At 39.4% G+C, this 23,953-nt stretch overlaps 2 protein-coding genes across 3 annotated transcripts in view; one reads left to right on the top strand and one right to left on the bottom strand.

Moving 5' to 3' along the window:
* The window catches only part of INPP5F (inositol polyphosphate-5-phosphatase F), a 39,271-nt gene extending 32,168 nt beyond the window's left edge, over nt 1–7,103 (top strand). For both annotated transcript variants that reach the window (XM_067000764.1, XM_013195592.3), the window contains exons 14-20: nt 15–132; nt 637–835; nt 1,663–1,734; nt 1,827–1,900; nt 2,746–2,874; nt 3,593–3,680; nt 4,461–7,103. In XM_067000764.1, the coding sequence (XP_066856865.1) occupies nt 15–132; nt 637–835; nt 1,663–1,734; nt 1,827–1,900; nt 2,746–2,874; nt 3,593–3,680; nt 4,461–5,592 (1,812 nt within the window). In that variant the 3' untranslated portion in view covers nt 5,593–7,103. The remainder of the gene's footprint in view (nt 1–14; nt 133–636; nt 836–1,662; nt 1,735–1,826; nt 1,901–2,745; nt 2,875–3,592; nt 3,681–4,460) is intronic.
* Nucleotides 7,104–8,847: 1,744 nt separating this feature from the next.
* On the bottom strand, nt 8,848–23,892 carry MCMBP (minichromosome maintenance complex binding protein). Its single transcript, XM_048063209.2, has 16 exons — nt 23,641–23,892; nt 22,818–22,903; nt 20,786–20,926; nt 20,417–20,458; nt 19,832–19,933; nt 19,457–19,586; nt 17,826–17,977; nt 17,278–17,378; nt 15,262–15,431; nt 14,506–14,629; nt 12,586–12,703; nt 11,860–12,025; nt 10,735–10,868; nt 9,981–10,145; nt 9,506–9,594; nt 8,848–9,224 (listed from the first exon to the last, which is right to left on the bottom strand). Exons 1-16 carry the CDS (start codon nt 23,696–23,698, stop codon nt 9,098–9,100), a joined length of 1,905 nt encoding a protein of 634 aa, XP_047919166.1. The 5' UTR covers nt 23,699–23,892; the 3' UTR covers nt 8,848–9,097.
* Nucleotides 23,893–23,953: the final 61 nt, after the last annotated feature.

The raw sequence follows: 23,953 nt of genomic DNA, 5'->3' as shown, positions 1-23,953 counted from the left end.
GTTCTGTGTAACAGGGTGACTTCACAAGAACTGGTGAAAGGAAGCTGGCAGGGGTAATGAAGGATGGAGTCAATTCTGCAAACAGATATTACCTGAATCGTTTCAGGGATGCTTATAGGCAAGCAGTCATAGGTAAGAATAAAACTTCAACTAAGCCAGGTTACTGTACTTAAAAGTCTATTTAAAATTATCTTGGCTTTATCTTTGACTGCTTTTTCTAGGTGCTCTGGGTGTATTGAATGTTCATTTCTGTGCAGTGGACACCATATGGCACAGACATTTACCATTTGGAGATTAAACATCACTCACTGCATATAATTCCACTGAACTGTAAATCACTGTAGAATTTGTTCCTAACTTAATTTTAGCGTTAATTGCCCTGTAACATCTCTTAAAGGTCAAGTTTATGTAGGAAGGGTTTCATATTTGAAGATACCTGAGAAATAGTTAATCTTTATGAATCAAATGCTGCCTGAAATTGAAAACTTAGTAGGTAAACCCTGTCTCCTATCAGTAAAAAACACAACTCAACATTTTAAGAACTACTTAGAAGGAATTTACAAAGCATTTAACAGACTATTGTGTATCACTTAACTGTTGGCAGCTTCTTACTGGTACCTTGTGTTTTTTATCTAGATTTGATGCAAGGCATCCCTGTAACGGAGGATCTGTACTCCATCTTCACAAAAGAGAAAGAGCATGAAGCCCTGCACAAGGAGAACCTGAGAAGCCACCAGGAACTGGTTAGCCAGCTGTTGCAGAGCTACATGAAACTGCTGCTACCAGATGATGAAAAATTCCACGGAGGATGGGCACTCATTGACTGTGACCCAAGGTTTGTTGAATAAAGTCATCACTGATCAGCCGCTACTGTGACATCTCTTGATTACTTCTGACGTGTTAAATGATTTTGATAGCTGACATGTTAAACAGAAATGCAAATGGACAGCTCTGTAGAATGACAGTCCTTGAAGAGACTGAATAGTTGTAGTTGTAAAAGTAAAGGTCCTGTAAACATGTACGTTATCCCAAATGCCATAAAAATGGTGCTTGCTGGAGTTCTTTTGAGAAATCACCTGGTTATTCAGTCAATATCACCAAACTTCAGTAGGCACCATGAAGAGAACTCTTAGCTGCCCTTAATTCTAGAAAGGGCTGTCTGAGGAGCTGTTTTTTTCTCTTACTGCTTCATAGAGAGTAATGTGACTTGCAAGTCATATTGGATCGCGTTAAATTCTTGTGTAGTGGATTGGTAGTAGGAAAGCCTAGATGTCTCTTCATGAAAGTAGAGAATGAACTCTAATTTCCTTGTCTCCTTATCAAGTTCAAAGTATCCTAATGTGTAATAGAAAAATAGCAGTTAGATTTTTTTGCAGGTTAATCTTTAGCATCTAAAATAGCAGTGTAGGATTCTATGGTAGCAAGTCACAGCACAGGCTCATCACCTGGATTGACTCTGAAAATTTTTCCATTTCTCTGTTAGCATTTTGATAGCTTGTGGGTTTTTACTTTTGGACCTGCTACTGACCTATTTAAGCTACTGGGTACCTCCAGGTATAAGAGGTAACTGAGAGTCCCTGAAATACGCTGGGGATTCGTTAGAGCTGTGGAAGTAAAAACCTTCTCCCATGTATTTATTTTTTTCTTTTTTTCCTTTCTTAGTCTCATTGATGCTACTCATAAAGATGTGGATGTTCTGCTGTTACTTTCTAACTCCGCCTACTACGTTGCCTAGTAAGTTGCCAGTTTCTCTTACTCTGTGTAGCTTCCTTTTACTAGCTTTGTTTTAGATTAATAAAAGTGTTAAACTCTGGTTCTTTTTCTAGTTATGACGATGAAATTGACAAGGTGAATCAGTACCAAAGGTTAAGCCTTGAAGCTCTGGAAAAAATAGAAATAGGTAAGAATCTAAGCACATATTTCTTGAATGCTCTTAACAATAGCTCTCCCAGTTATTCAAAGCATCCTTCAGATAAATTGAAACAGCAAACCTCTAGTTTGCCTCCTGTGTAGTCCACCCTACTTCAAAATGTGCTCTGTCTGATAAGATACCAGTCTGGGTCCTGTCTTCTGGTACTGCTTGAAATGTAATCTTTGATCAATGGTAGGGCTCTTAAAAACAAAAACAAAAAAAAACAAAAAAAATCCAAAGCCCTGTAACTTTCACTGTGTATATGCAGTTCCCAGGAGTTAACTGGAAAAGTCTGCCTCACTTGTGTATCGTGGATGTCCACAACACATCTTGACTTACAGACTGAAGATGAAACAGCCAGACCAAATACCTTACAAAACAAACTCCCCTCACCCACTGTTTAATGACACAGATGTGTTGCGGTGCACCGAAGAGTTGAAGTGCTTGATTTAAATCTCGATATATGTATGCCTCTACTTGGTAAAAACACAGTAACTTTCTTTAATCTTCTCAGAAATGCTTCCTAGAACATGGGATGTAATAGATCCAGAATTTTTCTCCTACCTGAAATTATGACTTGTAATAAACAGTCGGGCTGGATTATAACACATACAGAGTCCAGCTGCACTTTGAAAGTAATCGATGGCTTAGTTATTGTGGAAAGTGTCGTTTTAAAATGCTTGTGCTATTCAAAAGAAAACATGAAGCTTAGTCTTTTCGGCATGAAGAAAAACTTGCTTAGACATTCAGGTGTAGTCTCTGCAATAGTTTTTTTTTTTTTTTTTTTTCAGTGCTTAGTTCAAAAACATTTCTAACCTCCTGATTTTTCTCAGGTCCTGAGCCTACTCTCTTTGGCAAACCCAAGTTCTCGTGCATGAGGCTGCATTACAAATACAAGGACACAAGTGGATATTTTCACACGCTTAGAGCTGTGGTACGCAACCCAGAAGAAGATGGAAAAGGTTTGTTTCATGTTTAAGAGCTTTATACGTGAAAGGGTATTCATAATACCCATATGTTTCTCGAGAAAACACTTCCATAGCTCTTCAAATAACTCATGAAGGAGGCAACTTGTAGTATAACCAACTTCTCTGCTGGCAGAAAGAAAACTGTATGTGGTTTCCTGTGTGAATGCTAAACTGTTACTGTTTTACCAGAGAAAAGTAAGCATCAGATGTGGTTTTAAAGCAGTGCTTCCATCTAGAACGAACACAACTAGTTTTGGAATAATGAAAATCTAGACATAAGGAGAAAAGGCTTATAACTATCTTCTAATGAGTGGAAGAAATTTATTTAGTTAATGAAATCAGTATCTAGATATGTTCTTGTTTCTTGTTTAACTACATTAAATGAACGCTAATAGGGAAAAACATCACTCTTTACCTGGAGCACTGTTTTGTCAGCAAGGATTAGAATAAATATAATTGTGTTCCTTTGGCATATATATCATGGTAATGATTCACTTACACCTAGTATCTAGGGTTAAAGGAGAGTCTTTTCTTTCTTTTAAGCTTATTTGTAAGCTTTAAATCAGAGTTGCAATTTGGGTGTGGCTACTCTGGAGCTGGGGGGGAGAGTAACTTAATGAAGGAGCAAAGAAATGGGTCTAGCTTTAGATTTTGGAATATGGGGTTTTAAGTTTTTTTTAAAGAGTCTGACGGGCTGGTAATTGGATTTCAGACACTCTTCAGTGCATTGCAGAAATGCTGCGAATCACAAAGCAGGCAATGGGATTAGATGTGCCCATTATTGAGAAAAAACTAGAGAGGTAAGTACTTAAATCATGCAAATCCTTGTCCCACTTTTGCTCTCTTCTCAGTGGCTTACAGTACGTGGTAACAGGTAAGTAGCTAGAAACCAAACTGTTTCTTTTAGTCATGTGCTAGGAATTAATTTGTTTGCATGCTGCTTTCAATAGTCACTGTCTGCAGGTGCTTAGAAGTACAAACAAGAATTTTATATTATACGTTTATGTTTACATAGAATATACATTGTCAAATGTAACTAATGTACTGCAAGTCAGATCAACTTGACAGACTAATTGCGAATTAACTTCCTATCTGAACTTGATGTCTGCTTTATTAGTTCTGTAGGTAGGAAAGAAACCAACAACAGATTTACCTTCACGTTGATTCCAGTGCAGACGAGTATTTAACAAACCCAGATAACATTTCAGGTCTTGTTTGAAGAACATTCGTAGATGATGATGTGATGTTTAACTCTTATAAAAAGAATGTCTTGATATCTGGATGCTGAGTACAGCATGAACAGAGTTAGGGTTATAAGTACACAGAACTCAGATCCAGTTTCATCCAAAACTAAAAATGTTTGCATAAGCTTGCTTTTCTCCTTGTTTGGCTGCTGTTCTGTGGCACACTCTGTTTTTTTAAATCTGATTAGCTTATATGGGTACAATTATGTATGGGAAAGATAATGCTTACTAAAATTCCAATCTCTATTATGGAAATAGGCTGGAAGATGGTGAATACTTGGTGTTTATAAATGAAAATGCCATGATTGTTCATTAGAAATTTATTTTTTCTTCCAGGAGGAGCAGTAAACCTCATGAAGACATCATTGGCATTCGGTCTCAGAACAGAGGATCCCTGGCCCAAGGCAAGAATTATTTACTGAGCAAGTTCTCGTCTCTCAATCAAAAAGTGAAACAAACTAAATCCAATGTAAATATTAGCAATCTTCGGAAGTTAGGCAGCTTTACCAAACCTGAAGTAAAAGTCAATTTTTTAAAACCAAATTTGAAAGTTAATCTTTGGAAATCAGATAGCAGCCTTGAAACTTTAGAGAACCCAGCGGTTGATGCTAAAGCTCATGCTGAATCTGATACAGAAATGTCAGATAATGATTCATTCCACTCAGATGATTTCCTGACCAACTCTAAATCCGATGAGGACAACCAGCTAACTGACTCTCTAGAGAACATAGGGCAGACAGATTACGTGCTGCCTAGCTGTGGTATCATTGCATCAGCTCCTCGGTTGGGTAGTCGTTCCCAGTCTGTAAGCAGCACTGACATGAACATCAGCATTCACGTTCCGTCCGAGGTCCATGTCACTCAAGCTAGCCAGTCGGACTGTGAAGACGTACCTGTACCTTCTGCTGACAACGTGGAGATGGAGTTTGCTAAGCCTATGGATGTGTACTGCCAGAGGTTTGTACACGACGCCCAGAACAAGGTGTCGGACGTCTCAGAGGCAGAGGCTTGCTCTCAAGAGCCACATCACATGATAAATAAAACCAGCAATAATACGTGTAAGAAAGCAGAAAGCAAGGCTGAAACCCTCAGAGGTATTCCTTCCAGACCATCCAAGCTGGATGTACAGTCTTCTGAGCCAAATCAGCTCTTAGCTGTTGAAGGGACTGACTTGACTAAATCTCACAGAAGCCCAGGGTCTGCATCTGGTATCCTTGAGACAGGACTTCACACGACTCCTTCCCCAGCTGACAGTAGCAGCAGCAGAGCTGTCTCTCCTTTTGCTAAAATTTGCAGTTCCGTGGTCCAGGTTGCTAACATCACGCAAGCAGGATTGACTCAAGGGATTAATTTTGCCGTGGCAAAGGTTCAGAAGAGCCCTGCAGAACCAGAAGCTATAAATGAAGTCAAGCAAAAAGAACTGAAAGAAATGTTTACACAATGCCAGACACGAATAATTCAAATTTAGTTGCTAATTTAAGTAGTGTCCTAGTTGTCTGTTAATACAATACTTAATTTTTTTTAACATCAGAGCTCATTGTAGCATGAACTGCTACTGAATACTGGGATCAAAAAATTTAGAAACTTGTTTACAGTAAGTGCAAGATGCAAATGAATTTGGTTGTGACCAAGCTTCAGAATTCCTTTAGGCAGCTGATACAAAAGAAGGGTAAATCATATTTAAACAGGTAGTTTAGACACTGGGTTTTAATAAGCATGCTGTTTATCTTAAATTTGTTGCACAGTTATTTTTTTGAGACTAATTTTGTAGCTCTTCTGACTTACGTAGAGAGTATTTGTACTACAATGGTTATACTGCACTTCTGTGACCTTACTTCCCTTGCACTGCACCAGCAAAATAACCTACTGGTAAATCATGTGTTATTTATTTTTGGACTAGTATTTTTACTTGTTTCCATTCAAGTTTTAGATGCAGCTTTCTATGAATTGTGCCCCCACAATGGGATCTGATGCTTTTTTTTTTTGTATTTAATTACGTTAACCAGAAATTAAGACTTGCTGTCCTTTTCTTCCCACACTTCCTGGGACACTTTCAGTAAAGATACTGTGTACTGATACAATCACAAATATTAACAATCCTGCAGTGCAAATTTAGTTTGTAGATTCATTTTGAGGTAATGGGAAATGGAGCAAACTCCCTGTAATTGCTTCATCTGTATTAAAGCTGTTCTATTCCATTTTTTTCCAATTCTGAACGGTGGCAACTTGCTCGATTTTTTTGCCTTGGTATAAAACGAGACAAGCCAGAAACCTGACCTTCAGGCACTGGGTGCCTCTGTGCTCTGATTTCCGTAGTCTTAGTATATGCTAACTGTCCAGATATAAGAGTCCAAGTGTCTTTTAAAACAAGGCAAGTGTACCGTTTCATTAAGTCAGTGTTGACATCAGAGCATAGTTGTCATTATTTAATCAAAACCAAATTCATTGCCAGCTCAAGCTTTGCATACTTGCAGGATAAGGCTGAACTTCCACTCATGCTGGGAATTGGGTTAAGAAAACACTCATGTATGTGTCAAAAGATGAAACCTGAATTATTCTTTTCCAGAAATGCCTTGCAATGCCATTCTAGCGTAGGACACTGTCTAAAAGCTACTGTAAAGCAGGATCTTACTATGCTGTGGTTCGTAACTCCAACCACCTTAACTCTACCACTGTTATAGATCCAGTGCCTCTCTGTTCTAGTACATGTACTGTAGATAGGCTGCACGTGGTGTTTAAAGAAACTAGTGTCATATGGGTAGGCTAGTACAGTGTCTTAGGACTTCTAGTTTATCTGAAATCATTATCATCTAATCCTGATGGTCTGAAACTTTCTGATTTATTTATTTGATTCAAGTGATGTGGGTTTGTTTTTTTTGAGTGTCTATATTTGTGGCTCTATTCAAAATTAAACTACTGCTGTATTTTAATGTGAACAATATATATATGAAATATTTTAATAAAAAAAATGAAAAAAGATGCTTTCTGGGATGTGATATCAAGACAAATGCTAATGAAGAATTCTGGGAATTTAAGTTTCAAGGGAGGGTGGGTTATCTTGACCCTTTATCTGGCAGAGCCAGGAACAAGTGACTTGAGTCCTTTATCCTTTCTCTCCTGGAGCTGTGGTGCTAGATTCCTTGCCTTAAGAGAAAAAAGGTCAGACACGATCCAAAAAGTGCACCTAAAACTGCCTAAGCCTTTGTACTGGCAAAGCGTCAGGGAGTGGGAGAAGAAATTTGCACAGTGGGAGTGCCTGGAAAATATTTTGTTGGGAGAAAATTGGTCTGCATAAACATTTACACTGTGACTTCTGTGATCTAAACCAGTCCCTTTACAAACTTGTATGCTTGCAGTGTACGCCGGTACTGTTTCTTAGGGCAGGGGTATTGGTATCTGTAATGTCAATCCTATACTCCCCTCTGCTACCTTGAAAAAGTACGTGGCTTAGTGAGCAGTCTGGGGCTTATCTGCCTGGAAATGAACTCCTCATCTGCTATAGTGGTTCATCAGTTTCTGCCTGGTGATCTGAAAATATCCTTTCAGCTTAAGCCTTGTCTAAATATTATAAATAAGGAAGTTTTAAATAATGTGTCAACACTTGTCAAACCATTCTTTGTCACTGGAAGAAAACCTTACAAAATGCTTTCTAGCCAGACTTGTAGTCTTAAGACTTTTTTCTCTAGTCATTCAGTTGATTGATTAACATCGGGTTAATGTGGAACAAGTAAGATAAAACCAGGAATATTCATCTTTAGTATTCTATAAGCTGAGTGAGGTAAAAGGGCATCAAGCTCCTGTTTCTTAAAGTATTGTTGTATTGTCAAAAGAATCTATTGCTTAGGGGTAAATCAACGTCTATCACACATTCCTGCTTAAGATAGTTTTGTATTTCAAGTAGATTTGATATTGAGGCTGGAGTAAGCAGGAGCATAGCTGGATGGGGTAAGACTGGACTGGTTTTTACTTCTTAGCTTCTTTTATTGTTCATAAAAGAAGTGAAGCGCTATCTTGTCTTCTTTATAATTAACTAACTCACACTACCCTGATTCTTGAAGCCTTGTCCTACGTTCCTCATGAGGACAGCCCTGCTTATTATTATAGTCTTGCTGCATGACCCTGACTCCACAGTGGACCTTGACCCTGCAGTGGTGCAGTCTTTCACTCAAACCACCCTTACGTGAGACCAGTACTGCACGTTATGTTCACACTGGGGCAGTGTGACCTGACAATCAGTGCACCCTGTGCAGTGTGAGTAAGATAGGTAGACCCTTCTTAATGCTTAATTGATACTATTCAAAGAATTAAAACGGTGCATTACTGGTAATAGAGTTATTAGGATGTCTTGTACAAGTAAATGAGTATCACCCCTCTCCCGTTAGAGTTATCTTTTAGAAGTTACACCAACTGAAAGCTCAGGGGAATTTACAAGTTAGTCTTTTCTAAATACAGTAAGGATATCTTTCCTAGTAGAATTTTACATAATTTCAAATAATTTCCATCACACTAGTCATTATTATGCTGCTGCTCAGAGGGCAACAACATGCAGGAAGAGCAGCATACAGGTTCAGCTACCTGAAGTCAAAGTCATAAGCTATTTAGCAGAAACCTCTGGTCCTCAAAATTAAGCCGTTCAAGAATTCCATCACACTTATTTCAGAATAGAGCCTACCCCTATTTCAGTTAAATTTTTCTACTTTTAAAGGAAGTGACTTTACACACATTCAGTATTAAAGTTTAATATCAAACAATTTGCTCCTTGTTACCAATTCTCAATTACAAAACAGGCTCCAAAAAAATTTCATAAAATATGTTTGAGTGGCTGAACAGAGATAGTGTGTTCAGACTGCATGGGTAAATATCCATAACATTTTGGTATAAATTATCTACAAAAAAACTGGTATAAACAATATCCCAATTTAGTATGGGTTCCATGGAGGATTACACAAATTCTCAGTGACATCCACAGATCATTAGAGTTCATTCCCATTAACACATTTTTGCTGCTGAAGTCTGGCTTTACGTAGTGCCTCCAGTTGTTTTGCCCTCAGCCACCTCTCTCTTGACAGCGTTGTCTGCCCCGCACTGAGAGACAGGAACCTAAGTGAGCAGAAACAACAGTTACGAGCATGTTCACGCTGTCGAACTTGATATACCAAAAGCACAAAACCAGTTTTCTTTCAGTAGCTTATGAAAGAGAAAGCACACGAAGAGAGGGAAGGCAGTACTCTGCCTTCAAATACTCTGAATTAAGAATCTTTTTTCTGTCACAGATTCCATCTTCCGTTTGCTAGCCAGCCTCATGCAACTATCATCAAACTGAAGACTTGGTTTGTTCCCAGCTTGCTGAAAGCCTTCAGTCTGACCACGCTGCTACCCACCTTGCCACCAGCAGGGTTCTGTGCAGATCGTCAGCTGTTATGCTCTCAGGGTCGTTCTTGCGCATTTCTACGAAGTCTTCTTCTACTGCCTACAAACAACACAGCACGTAACTGAGCGGCAAAAAGGATCTTCAATATCAGATAAGCCTTCAAGGAGCTAAACACCATACTTATCCTTAAATTACAGGAGAAACATTGTCAGGAAGCCAGCTGGGGTAAAAATAGGTTAGCTCATCTTTGAAAGTAATTATTCTCAAAATGAGTTTTACAAAGCAGGATGCATTTAAAGTATACACTGAAATACGACTACACACCCTTGAATTCACATTCAGGGCAAGAAACTGCTTTTGATTTTTAAAGAAAGCTTCCAACAATCACTGCCAGGGAAAGCAATAGACAAGTACAATAACATTCTCTTAAGGTGCTTTCTTAGCAAATAAGACAATGGAAAAGGTATTCATGAAATCTTCCATACCTTGGTCACTTCATCAGATATACTGTAGTCAAGCAGCCTCAATAAACTTAGGTAGATTCGAAATTTGTTCAACACAGAAGGGAGCACTGCTGTCAGGAGGCTGTTCATGTACTCCTCCATGTTTGGTGGAATTATCTGTGGTTGTAAGTGGACTTGGCAATCTGACTGAAAAATAAAATCACACATCATCCCTTTTCACATCATGTTTTTCTATTCCAAGATTTATTTAACCTCTAATGTAACAAAACTCACTATTTCCCAGAACTAAAGTAATTTTTTAAAAATATTTAACAATTCCATTTATGAAATCCACCGTCAAGTTCTTATTCAAGCAGGAATTGGTTTTCCTTAAAGGCAAGAGCAACTTCTCAGGTCATAAAGCTGGAAAACAAGCGGTCAGAGATGTGTAAGGCTAGGCTACGCACTTTTGCTAGGGTCACTGCCAGATCTGTTGCTCGTTATTCATACACCCATGCCCGCAGAAGCTGCTGTACAGGAAGGCTTTGAGAGTAGTTGGCTATCTGCAGACTTTACCCATTGGTGCGATATCCATTAGCAACTTCAGCCATTAGACAGTGCCATCAGTATTTTTTTTTTTTTTCCAATCAAGAGGCACGGAAGGTGAATCTCTCATACCCACCACTGCTCACAAAACATTTCCCCTGCCTTCTTTTGTCCCTGGAATGGTACGCTCAGTGTTTTAAGTAGCTACCAACTGTAATGATTCCCCAAATTCAAGATGACTTTGCCATACCGGTAGGAGTGATCGGCCCTCTGAGGTGATCAGAACGTTAATATTGCAGGGGAATTCCATCTGGTGGTAACTGAAATCATAATCCACCTTCTGCCAAGTTATCAGATTACCCAATGCTTTCACATTATGTACACCTAGAAAAGCCAGAAAAAATTCTCTGAAAAATGGTCTTAAGTGTCAGACCTGATCCCTCCCCGAGTTTTTATTGAACAGAAATTCTTGAAAAAATCTTGAAAAAAAAAAAAAAAGGAATTCTAGAAAAATTCTTGCAAACATTTTTTTTTGTGTGTGTCTGTGCTGTCTTCCATATAGACACAACCATTTATTAAGATGGAAATAAACTAAGGCCAGAGAAAATTTAGACTTAAAGAGGTGTTGAAGTGTTAATAGGTTTTCACCACTTCTACAAAGCCAGATAACTACTTACAGGGAAAAATTTTCTCCTCAGAAGAGGACAAAGCACTATGACTTATGTGACAGAATACAAATGTGAATTAACAGCCTAAGGAAAAAAGCCTTGCTGGAGATAGATCATTAGATTGGCCGGCCAGCAAGACTGGACAGTTGAAAAATATATCACCTTGTCAAACTATTGCAGAAATGGCTTGTCCTAGGTGGAACTAAAACCGTTAGGTGGAACTGAAACCATTCTAATGGTAGTTTGGACTAAGACTTATTCAAATCAGTGGCCTCTTCCATCAAGTATCAAATACGCTGTCCAGAGTACTCTACAATGCACCTACACTAAGCAGGGCACCATCTTGTTTCATTATCAGCCATTTGTGGTCTAGGACAGAGATTACTTCCCAGCAGAGGGACTCTTGGGAAAACTAAGTGTAGGACTTTTCATTGAAGAGCTATTCATTTTGACTCAATACCAGCACCTCCAAGCAAAATACCAGAAGCTTCCAGAAAGCAAAAACAGCTGGGGAAAAAAATAGATAATGCTCGAAGTTGTCTGAGAAGGCAGCACACTACTTTGAACATGAAAATAGGATATGGAAACCAACAGTTCCGTAACAGAAAATGATCACTGGGACACAGTTAGCACTACTGTCTTTGAAATATAACATTGTTGTCTACATACACACTTTTTAATTAAAGAAACAAAAAGAAACACTCTACCTGTTGTGTCAAGCTGTCCTTGCTCAAGCTGAGTCTCATCTACTACAAGGGAAGTGTTGCTGGCAAGCTGCAAGACTCCGCTGACTAGGCGATTAGCTGTGTAGTCTTTGTGTGGGATAAATCGCGAATGGTTCATGTTTTCAATTGTCATTTGTAGGCGATAGGACTGTAACGGGAAAAGAAACTCATCAGTGCGCTTCCCCTCCTCCAACGTCCCTAGTAAGTAAGCACATTTTCTTTTAGCATGAGCTGCAACTGTGAACCTCCATAGCAAGCAAAACAAAACTTGTTACCATGCCACAGAACATATTTTATCCTATACATTTATGTTAAGTGCCTAAAAACGATTCCTAAAAGAAAATAATTCTGTTAAGAACTCAAATATAACGCCTGTATTGCACGCCTAGAATAACCAAAAAACCACCAATAAGTTATTGATGCAATATAATTACTATGGCCCCAAATTGAATTACTATGAACTTTCTGCAGAACCGTATCCACAAACTTGGGTATGAACAGTAAGGACACGATAATTAAGTGTTCTATACATTTAGATAAATCAATCCAGAAAGGCAAACTAAAGTATCTCCATTTTTATCTGCTCTTTAGATGGCTATCAGGACCTTTGTTTAAGGAGCTTGCCTTTAACTAAGTTTTTTTGGTTGAACCCATTGCCCAGCATTTATGACTGAAAACATTACAAGACTATAATGCCATCGCTCTTACTGCTGGAACGAGCTGCTGGATGATGCGGTATATGTGCTCTGTGAAGACGCTGTTCCTTGGACATCCGCTCAAGTTGACTGTGAATTTTCCCAGAGGAAGCACATCTCGTCTTGCGTAACTGAACCAAAAGCAAAACAGGTTAGGCAAGCATCTGATTAGCACGGTGATCACAGATACCACTCCGTTTGAGTGCTGCGTGCCACCTCTGATAGCTAGCAGGGTTTCAATGCTGATACATACATAGTAACAGTCCTGTTTTTTCTCCTTCTCCAGCATCCGAGGAGCTAAAGTAGGCTGCACACTGCTTTGGAAGGCTTTGCAGCACTGCACAAAAGCAGTACATTTACAGAGCTTGAGATCCTGTGATATGTTCTCTTCTCCTTGTGTTCCGTTGTAAATACTCCTTCAACCTTTTTCTTTCTTACTGCTTGATTTCCCTAATTATTACGCTTGTTCGTTTCCTTTACCTGCCCTCAGCTTTCCTCTCCCTCTTCTTACCGTATTTCTTCTCCCCATTGACAAATTTCAACTTTTTTTTTGTGATACAACTAAGAGGGAAAACACATTCTAGTCTAAGTGTTAGAGCATTCGCAGTCTAACCCAAGAGAACAAAGTGCATACGTAAAAAAAAAGCATACTGATACTGAAGTATGTGTATTTATATGGGAATTAGGGACAAGGGTTCTGGGCAGACTGTATACAAAGCCAGCAGAAAGCCTTCCAGCTGGTGATTACGCTGCTGCAGCATTACGACTGGATCTATGCTGATACTACTTGTCTTGCTAATGCCGAGAAGTACCTTGGTAGGTTTTTACCCATCAGTTGCAGGTTTGACAAAGGTAAGATGTTGATTCCACTCACAGCTCTGAAATGACTATTATTAGACATCTGTGCTGTACTAGATTTTTCATACATTGGTTTGAAAACATCGTCTAATATATCCTGAGCTGGAAGCGACCCACAAGGACCCATCTGCCTGCCAGTTTCGTGAAGGACCACCCAAAAAAACAACCAACAAACCAAAAAACCACCACCAACAAAAAATAGAAATCAGACCTTATGTCTGAGAGCGTTGTCTAAACACTTCCTCTAGTGGTCGTTCACTTTGTAGCGAAATGGGATTTTTGAAAACCATAGAACAAGTGGTTTGTATACAAATTACATTTAAAACAAAAAATTGGAATCCATTCTGAAGAAAGTCTAAAATTAAAACCTAGCAAATAATCCATTCAAAACAGATTGCCTGAAGTTTCACACCTGAAATTTTCATGAGTCAAAGGATGGTGCTCTTTCATTCAGTGACAGTTTAAGCCAACATAAGAGAACAATAAGCAAATTCATTTTAATCAGCAATGAAGGTAGATCAAAATGCACGCGCACTGAGCTACAGCATCAGCTCAGGTGGCAAATTTCTACTGCTTGCTAAATATGAGTCACTTGAACTTATCATTAAATGCCTACATTTAATTAAACACAGTCCGAGACTGCACCTTTCTGTACCTTCTACTACAGAAACAATAACCACTGCGGTTGGTAAGTAAAGATAGTAAATGCCATCTTTGAGAAGCCAGTCGTATGTCCTACTCAACAAAAAGTTAGTGGTAAAAAGATTTTTTCCCTACCTCTGCTTAAACTTGTTTATTTTGGAGATTTTGTCCAACTCTCAAAGCAACACTGAACGGATACACCAACATGGAACTAACCTTTTACCAAAACTTTTGGTATTTCAGACAATGAAATATATTTACTGTGTCTATTACAACAGGACAACTTTAGGTGGACAAAGTACTGCTGGAATAATATTTAAACTATTTCTGCCACTCATTTGCAGAATGGTGAAGAACCCCCCAAAAGGAAATGTCTTAAAAGATGAATATATAAATTCTCAGCACAGAAATTCTTCAACACCAAAACACTTACACTGTGGAGATGAGATGCAATATAAGGTACTCGGCGGCCAAACTGTCTCCCAAGAAGGCATGTGTGAGGAACCCAAGCAACTCTGCTCTAACTGGTGACAGCTCAGACATGAAGTTAGAAACGACTGTTAAAAGAGCAGAAGACAACAAATATCAGAAAATGTGCTGTTCCTTACCCCCCTTTCCTCTACATAAAAGCTTACTTTCTGTTACAGTTAGATGAAGAAAAATGGTTACTCCAAAGCAGTCTAGGAAAAATAAATGTTCGTTAGTTTCCCACTGAGTATCACTGGCTTTGGGTAGCAGTCATACAGGCCACAAAGAACAGCACAGTTACTTAAGAACAGAATTGCCTTTTTATCTTCACAGTATCACGATTCTTTACGCTGTATGTTTCTTATTTTCATGGTTATGCTACATTGGAAATCTAGTTTTCCAGCAATTCACTACTCCATTTGAAAGCAACGTAAGCAATCTTACGGCTGAAAAACTTGGTGAAGTCTTTGGGCTTTATCCAGAGCAAGTTTCATTTAAGTCACATTTATTTCAGAAAAAGCAGCACATAAGCATCGCATTAACACAGACATTTGTATCTTGTCCAGTTCTGTAGCATTGAACAGCTCCTCCATTTAGAAAGATTTAAACACAAAGCTTCGCTCAGAGGTGCATGGATCACTGGCAAGAAGCATTTGTTCACATGTGCTAGCAAAGTGCAGGTTCACATGTACATTGAATGAAGTCAAATTCAGATACTCACAGGTTTTACTCTCCTCTTCATTAAGGCAGGCAGGCAGCAATGGATTAATGTGTTGTAATTTTTGTGCCAAAATCACGTGGATTCTGGGGACTAAGGAGGCTGGAGGACTGTGTACTCTCTGCTCTTCTACTGTGTCCATGCACTCCATAGGATCGAGGGTTGAGTTATCCCTAGGAAAGGGCAGAGCACAACTGAACTTAAGAACATTCCACACAAACTTCTCCACCTGACCATGTGCAGCTGGGACCATGCCACAAACACAGCGTGTCTGCGTTCCCAACATCCGCTCCCAACGCCTGGCAACTGCTCCTGTACTCAAACCACAAGAACTGTCATCTTTATGATTTTTATAAGCACCATAAATACTAAACCACAATTACATAACCAACAATACAGAACCACCAAAGCATGCTTGATCAAAGAAGTTGGATCCTATTATTTTCATAAAGTAATTGATTCTTATTTTTATGGGAAAAAAAAATCCAAACCAACCAAACCAAAACAAGCGAACAACCAAACAAAACCCAACAACAGACCACATTTATTATTTGCTGCACCACTTAATAAGACGCAGCTTAACATGAAATGTTACTTACTGTTCCATCCAGCAAGCACCGGATAAAGGCTCCACAGCAACTTTTCAATAAATAAGGTAACGATCTATTACATTTGTCTGTGTATGCCTTTGTGGGATTTTCATATTCTACCTGGGTTCCAGAAATTGACAGCAAAATCTTCTGGACAGTCATGTAACAGCTACAACACTAGCTGAGTAAAAAAATCCCAGTATACCTAACTCAAACTTGCAGGTATTACCTCCTAGAAGTTCAGATATACAAGCTTAGGCCTTCCTGATGATGCCTTAAAAAAAAAAATCTCTTCCAGGTGGTTTTCATTTGTTATGTAGAAGCTACAATCCAAAAGGTGACTCTATCAGATTACGGTGAAGTTCAGTATAAATTTGATAAACTTTTACAGGTCTTAAAAGCTGAAAGGCTTCATGGCTTCAAGGTTTCTTCAGCAGTCCACTGACAGACTGCCATCTCTTTCTACTAAAAGAAACATCTTCGTTTAGCATCTTCACATTTGAAAATATTGGTAAACGCTGCCACTTTGTCTATTTGTGACAGAATGACACGCAGGAAAAAATAAATAAATCTATGACACCAACTGAGCTGTCAATCCAGGATTAGCTTTCTGTCAGAAAGATGATAACCAAAAGCAGCTGACCAGGCCGAGTTCCTTTTAAGAAGCTGGCACTGTAAAGGACTCACACTGCACTCCTGATATTGTACTTATCAAAAAGATAAAGTTACCAACACGAATAATTTATTTGAAGCACAGTGGCTCAAGGCATTAATAGTACCTGTGTTAGATAGGTTGTTAAGATTATTTTAGTAATCAATTTCTTGCATCTCTCTGGGTTATATTGTATTTTGTCAAGTAAGTAATAACAGAACAGCAGGTGAAACCAGAAGTTTCTACCAGCAGTATAATATGGTACGACTTAATTAATGAAAAATTCATCCTGATTTACACTCATTTTGGTCACTTTCACCATCTATGAATACATTTTTTGTTTGTTTGTTTTTATTATTTTACTGAATTGTTTTTGGTAACAACTTTCAGGGAATTACAAATTTTAAAGGCATATTTTATCATTTTAAAGCTCTGTTCCCTATTCATTTGCTCACAATGTTAAATAGGCATGAAAGCTCACAGAATGTTTAGCTACAGAAGCACTTCATCTTTACAGACTGTACAACAACCTAGAAAATAACGCATCATGTATCCAAGGGTATGGACGTACCAAAGTACAATGGACTTCAGTTTACAGGACTGCGGATCTAATGCTTTCCATATCAAGCTTTTAAGCAACAAAATTCATCTCTTCAGTGCTATTTTTAGGTATTTACACACCTTTCTGTCTGTATTAAAGGGATAACCAAAAATATTTTGCCCATTAAAATAAAAAAACGTCCTGCATTTCAGAATCACACGCCAGCTAAGCCTTACCTTTCTTCATTGTTCACTATGCTCAGCACTGGATCCACAGACAGAATGCCATACACCTCCAGAACGTCATTGACTTTGAAACTATCCCAGCTCTCATACACCTGCCACAGAGGGAGAAGTTTTGTGTTGGAAGTTTCATACTCAATGCAGCATGCCAAAGAATTAAAGACTATTTCAAATACAATACAGAAGTGTCTAGCGTGTTGGTTTTTTGCTTGTTTTATCACAAGTTTTTCTTTAAGAGGGCAGATCCTAAAAGCAAAGAACCAGAAGCCAGCATCAGCTCCATACTTGAACATCTGGTAACACTTCCTTCCTGTCCCTCACCAAGAGCATCAAGAGCAGAGAAGATCCAATGAATGCTGTTGAATGATTTCAGCAATTTAAAGAGAGCAGTAGTGAAGAGAAATAATGCAATTATTTGTAGAAACAAGATTTTTGGACTTGAAAGACAGTGCCTATAAGCTAAGGACTACTTGCACTTTAACTTCAGATTGCCTGCCTTACTGGGGCCACAGTCAGGCTCATCATCTCTCTGCTTGTCTTACCTTTACGAGGCATGCCGGTCCTTTCTCTCCTGGCAATGGAAAATTTAAGTCAAGAGGAGGGGAGCAGTTGGGAGAAATGAGATGATGACCCGCAGAAGCTTCAGTTTCTAATCTCTTTGGCTCCCCACATCCATGGATATCACCTCCGCTGCCTGAAAAACAGAGGATTCATGGGCTCTTTAAACAGAAATGCAAAGTGAACAACTTCCTGCAGCAAGCAACAAAGAATTAAACTAATTTAACAAGAAGAGAGGGGAAAAAAAAAATTAAAAAAGCAGTATATTACAGAGAATATTCTGCCTCAAAACAGAAAAGTTTCACCTATTTTACTTCACCAAGATAAGCAGGAGTGTGCATGCAGATCCTTGTCTCTTAGTAACCAGCAAAGCCTTCGTAAAACATGACCAAACAACCTGATTTTCAAAATGTAATGCCTCAACTGCATCAGCTAAATTATTCTAAAGTTTGTAGAACTGCACAGGCGGGTATCTTTCTGCATCTCAAGCTTAACTAGATACTTTTAAAGGTGAGAGCATACATCAACACAACAGACTACATTAAGAACCTCATTAGATGTTCAGCAGTAACAAAGCTAGAAAAATCTAAGCTGCAATTCATCAGTCCTTATACGAAGACAAAACAGTCTAAACTACCTAATAAAACATTTGCAAACCAGTACAAATACAAAAATAAAACCCTAAAATTCAGCAAACAAACCACATGGACATAAAACACCAAATAAAAGAAAGCAATAGCTTCTGCATTTTCATTCCTTTAATTGGTCTGATAATTTTAAACCATTTTCTCTTCAAAAGAAGAGAAGAACATTTTTCTGTTCTAAAGACAGCTCGTCCAAGTCTTAAAAAAAAAAAAAAGACCAGCATGGGTTTGGATTTTGTTTAAGTGGCATCTCCAGAGAAAAGCACTGAAACAAATAGCTCACAAACAGATCACAAAATAAGCTGGCATTGCATATCATCCTAACTCAGCTAGTTTTGGAAATATCATCATCTTCAAAGGTTACTTCTAGCTTTCCTCAGGACGCTACAAAGAATCTGGTATTTATCTGGTTCCCTTACAAATTTAGATTAGTAAATCTTGCATGAGCTAAAAAAGGGAAGCCTGGAGGATATGTATTTAGAAGTGCACTATTGTTTCCATCAAAGAATCATCTAATTAAGATGCAGTTTGGCCTCAGTTTACACAGTGACATCCACACACAGTAAGACAGAAGAAATTGTGATTTTCTCCAGATTATCTTTAAATCCACTCTACAGTTGGAAATTAAATAAGAACTCCTAAATTTCAGCCTGCTGCCATAAATCCCTTAACGTGCTGTCATTTAGGAAATGCAATACACAAGTGCTGCTGAACAAAATGTTTATTTTAGGAATCGTGTTACTAACTCTACGAACTAATACCAACAAGTCATACAATATCCAAGCACACACCATAGGCTCTCCCACACTACTTCATCCACTGATGACTTCAACAAAGCCACCAAGTTAGTTATGAAGGTTGCACTAACACTACTGGTTCAAACAACTGAAAACATTTCAATTTCTAAACATGAAATTCCTGCCAATTCTGATAGAATACCCTAATACCCAGTCATCGATTCTTTGTATTACCTATATGTTGCTCTTTCTGCTTCGATGGATGCAGTTCCATATCCTCATCCTCCTCATAGCTCCTCTTGTGGCGACTTGGTGTGTAGGATGTTGAAGGACTAACTCGAGCTTGGCTTGCACTGATATAGGCGTAAAATTGAGGATTAAGGACAACACCATACTCAGTTGAGAAAATCCAGGCAAAATAAGCTTTGGTAACAAAATGTGATTATCTTATTTTGAACAAGATATTAAAATAGTGATGCAAACCTTTACGCTGATGACATCTCTTCAGATACGTAATTAACCTGCTTTAGAACTGCAAGGCAATCATAGGCTTTGTTGAAAATGGACACAACCCACCAACAACAGCACTAGCCCAGACAAAAAGGATATTTCTTTCACCCATGCTGATTCCCCAGGCACTGGAACGCAGTAGAATGTCTGTCTCTCCAAGGTGACTGTTTGCGAGGAGTTCAGATCAATTTCCTGCTGAGGCTACAATACCAACAGAAATGATGATACTAAAAATCTGATTAGAGCAGTTTTTTCATTTTTAAAACTAATTCAATAGATACGGTTACTTAGCCAGAACTTCCCCAACAAACGCGCTATTACATTCCCATGAAATAGGGAACCTACACAGTCTGCATCTATAATGTTTTGATTCTAACAGCACTCTACTACCAAAAGTTAGTTGTTTTCCATAGCAGAAATTTTCAAGATTTTTTGTGCTTTCTCCCTGACCCCACCCAAGCAAAACAAATGTTAAATGCAACAGGAATAGCTGGAAGCCTGCTGAACTTAGAACGCGCATGAGCAGTTAGGAATACTCTGCTGTCCAAACCTGAGATTTTGAGTTTTAAGAACAGTATTTCCAAGAATCCACTGATAACCACCAAGTAAGCTACACTGCACTTAGAAATTGCATCTTTCCATCCAATATTTCATCTCAAAATTCATAAAACTTGTGTAACTTACCCCACATTCCGCCACATCTCTGTATTTACCAAAATGCAAAACCTGTCAAGAAGGAGAAAAGACAACACAATCATTCTGTTTCTGACAGCACCCTGAGTATGAATTATTTATATCAAAATTACTGCAGTCTTAAGTTCTTCAAAGACATCCTGCTGAAACTTTCATTTTTTAAACTATTTTTTATTCCCCAAATTTTCCAACAGAATTATAAGCAGAGATATATCATTGACACCATTTGCAATATAAGAACAGAATTACTATCAGATAGTGCCGAAGCTCCATACACTTAACTCAGAAACTAGAGAAATACGAAGACTAGAACGGGAAAAAATGCTAAGCATTTACTGCAATAATTGGTTTTTCACTTACACGTGCATTTGTGTTTGGGTCAACTGTTTCGTATACTCCCATATAAAACTCAGGATCAAACATATCTTGAACCATGCAGCGAAATTTCACTAAACTGTTGGGCTTCAGGTAATGTACGGGAACATCATTCAGCGATGGAACCTATAAAAGAGAGCGTGGTCTAAACAACTGGCATACTAAGAAGTGCCCTGAAGTACACCAAAACCATCACAAAAGCTGTCACCAACTTATTTTTATCTGGTACATCCTACTGCTCCTTTCCTTGGCTAAAACTCCTAACTGTTGCTGTTGATAGCATTAATTGCCTCTGACAATTCAGTGCCTTATCAGGTAGCACACTGTATTTTTTGGGTACTTTCCCCCCATTTCTAGTGCCATAATTCAAGCAGTAACAAAGCGCATGTATCTCAACACTGGGAGTTTCCGCAATAGCTGTTAAGTGTAATAATTAGTGTTATCATATACTAACAGTTCCTAAACTCTTCTAGTTCCAAAACTAGAATCACAGAATGGTTTGGGTCGGAATGGACCTTAAAGACCACCTAGTTCCAAATCCTGCCATGGGCAGGGATACCTCCCGCCAGCCCCGGCTGCTCAAAGCCCCATCCAGCCTGGCTTCGGGCACTTGTAGGGATAGGGCAGCCACAGCATCTCTGGGCACCAGTCTCATTCATTTTTCAATCCCAACACTACACTATTAACAAATGCATTTTGGTTCACTGAAAGCATACGTGAACTCCACAACAAATTTTTAAACTAACTCTTTAACTGGGAATTACTAAATTGGATTTTATTTACCTATTTTAATCTTATTTAACAGCACTTTTACAACATATTACATACTGGTGATACTGTAGCAATTGTAAACACAATTTCTATAACAAAAGCCCACAGAAAACCTATATTTCAATTTCCAAATCCCTCACATTGAGCAACTCTTTTTCATGACAACATGACAACACATGACAACAGAAAAAAAAAAGAAACAAAAAAACACACATGTATGTAGTATATCTTGAAATAATGGGACTTGCTATAAGAATAGTTTTCCCATTTTAAGGATAAAGTTTTTCTTGAAAAAACACATCTAATATTAAAACAGCAAAAAACAGAAGTGTCCCTATAAGGAATAGAAGTTTAAGAAACAAGACTATGCTCCCTCATAAGCGACTAAGAGAGCTTGCTTTTAGTTCCTTCCTTATGCTGCAAATTTAACACAAATTTGCCATTTATACTTTGATGTAAACTGTCTTTGAAATTTAAATACAGAATACTTTCACTGACAGAGGAAGAAAAATAGTTTTCACCTTTTTTTTTTTTAGCCCTAGGTAGAACAGATTTGACACAAGACTTTCTAACCCACTTAGTGATGTTCCAGGAAGCTGTTTTTGCCATAGTCTTTTAAAAAAAAAAAAAAAAGTCACCAGTACAACTCAAGTGTGCATGCTTTATTTTTTAAGCCTAAAGCACAGCTTCCCTGCTGAACTTCCAGACCTAGGCCTGACCCAGCCTAATAAAGCACGGTTTTAGCAGAGAGTACTTTTTCCTCAAATGTGAGAGTCTAAGCACGTATTTCTTCAACCCACATGAAGTTTCCAGCGTTGCAGTAAAGGGTCATGTGAGAAGGGGTTTATGAACAGCAGCTCAGAAACTCGTGGTGTACAAACACTTACTGCAGACTAACAGGGCCAGCATTAACGCTTTCAGAAGTGACAGTATTTGTCAGCTCCTGCCATCTACTGGATGATGCTACAAACAGGCAGAATTTAGCAGTTATGGCCCAGGGCAAAACAGTACACTAAAGTCAAGTGGATTGGCTTCTACAGTTTCAATTAGAATTTTACATCTTTGTTTTACGTAGGTCATTTACATTTCAGTTGCTTTAATCTGTATCACAAAGGCCTAAAATGTAGAAATACACTTATGAGAAGGAAGAGCTTCTTAAAAACAGGTCACCTGAATAATTAAGAGATAAAAAGAATGCTATTCCTAAGTTCCATAACTCTAGGAGAATGACAAAAAAGAACCTTACCCAGTTAGTAGCATTATTTTCTTTTAATTTCTCTTTGAAATAGTCAGTTACCTTCTTTTCCCAATCAGAATTCGGAAGATTTTGGGCTACAAAACAAGACACATTTACATGAGCGTTAGCATCACGTAGCATAATGCTGAACAAATATGTGTTAACTTAGTAAGCAGTTCAAACACTTATGCGTATTCTGAGCAAATGACTTAATTTTAGACAACTTCAGGGGTGTTGCAATTGTACCGACTTCCTTATCTTACCCCGTTTTAGGCAAACTAAGACAAACGCTGTTGGAAATGCAGAAGGGCTCTGAAACGCTGCCATATACCCTGCTAGAAACTAGAGGAAGCGAGGGACCACCTTCCGCTGTGCGGTCACTAAGGAATTCTTTTTATTTCACGGTCCTTTTCGTTAAGATCAAGCCTAGCACCGAAGAGCCCTGGCAGCGGTCACAGGTGCACGGTGGCCGAGGAGCCATGCGGGCAGGTACAGAGCAGAGAACTGACGCCCCCAGGGGCTGCCCCCAGCCTCCGTGTGCTCGGGCAAGGCTGGCTCGAGAGCACTTCACAGCAGCACCGACACCCCCAGCCAAAAATCCTCCTCGGCTTTTTTTTATTTTAAATTTGGGAGCCGCTCCCCGGGCCGGGACAGCCCCTGCGGCTCGCCGCCCGCCCCTCACCTCAGGCGGGGAGAAAGAGGCGGCCGCCCGCTGCCCACCCGCAGCCTCCGGGCAGCCCCGAGCCCTGCCCGCCCCCTTTCCTCCCTCGGTCCCCAGCCCCCGGGGGCTCGCCACCCCTCAGGGCAGCCCGGCCCGGCCGGCCGCGCTCACCGAAGATGCCCTGCACGATGCTGAAGGGGTTGTTGAGCCAGTCGGCCACGCACGGCATGGCGGCGGCCAGCCGGGAGGGAGCCGCCGCCGTCCCCCCGCCGCTACAGCTGCCACCGAGTCCCGCTCGCAAGCCCAGCACGGGGGCTGCCGGCTTCCGCCTTCCTCCTCCTCCTCTTCCTCCTCCACCTCCTCCTAAGGCGGCAGCCGCAGCAATGGCGGCGCTGCCCTACCCGAGCCCGCCTTTTCCTCCTCCTCCTCCTCCTCCTTCTCCACCTCCTCCCGCCGCGCCCGGCCCGCGGCCGCCATCTTAGAG

This window comes from Anser cygnoides, chromosome 7 (genome assembly GCF_040182565.1).
Source record: "Anser cygnoides isolate HZ-2024a breed goose chromosome 7, Taihu_goose_T2T_genome, whole genome shotgun sequence".
NCBI classification, from domain to species: Eukaryota; Metazoa; Chordata; class Aves; order Anseriformes; family Anatidae; genus Anser; species Anser cygnoides.
This window is presented reverse-complemented; position numbering and strand designations above follow the sequence as displayed.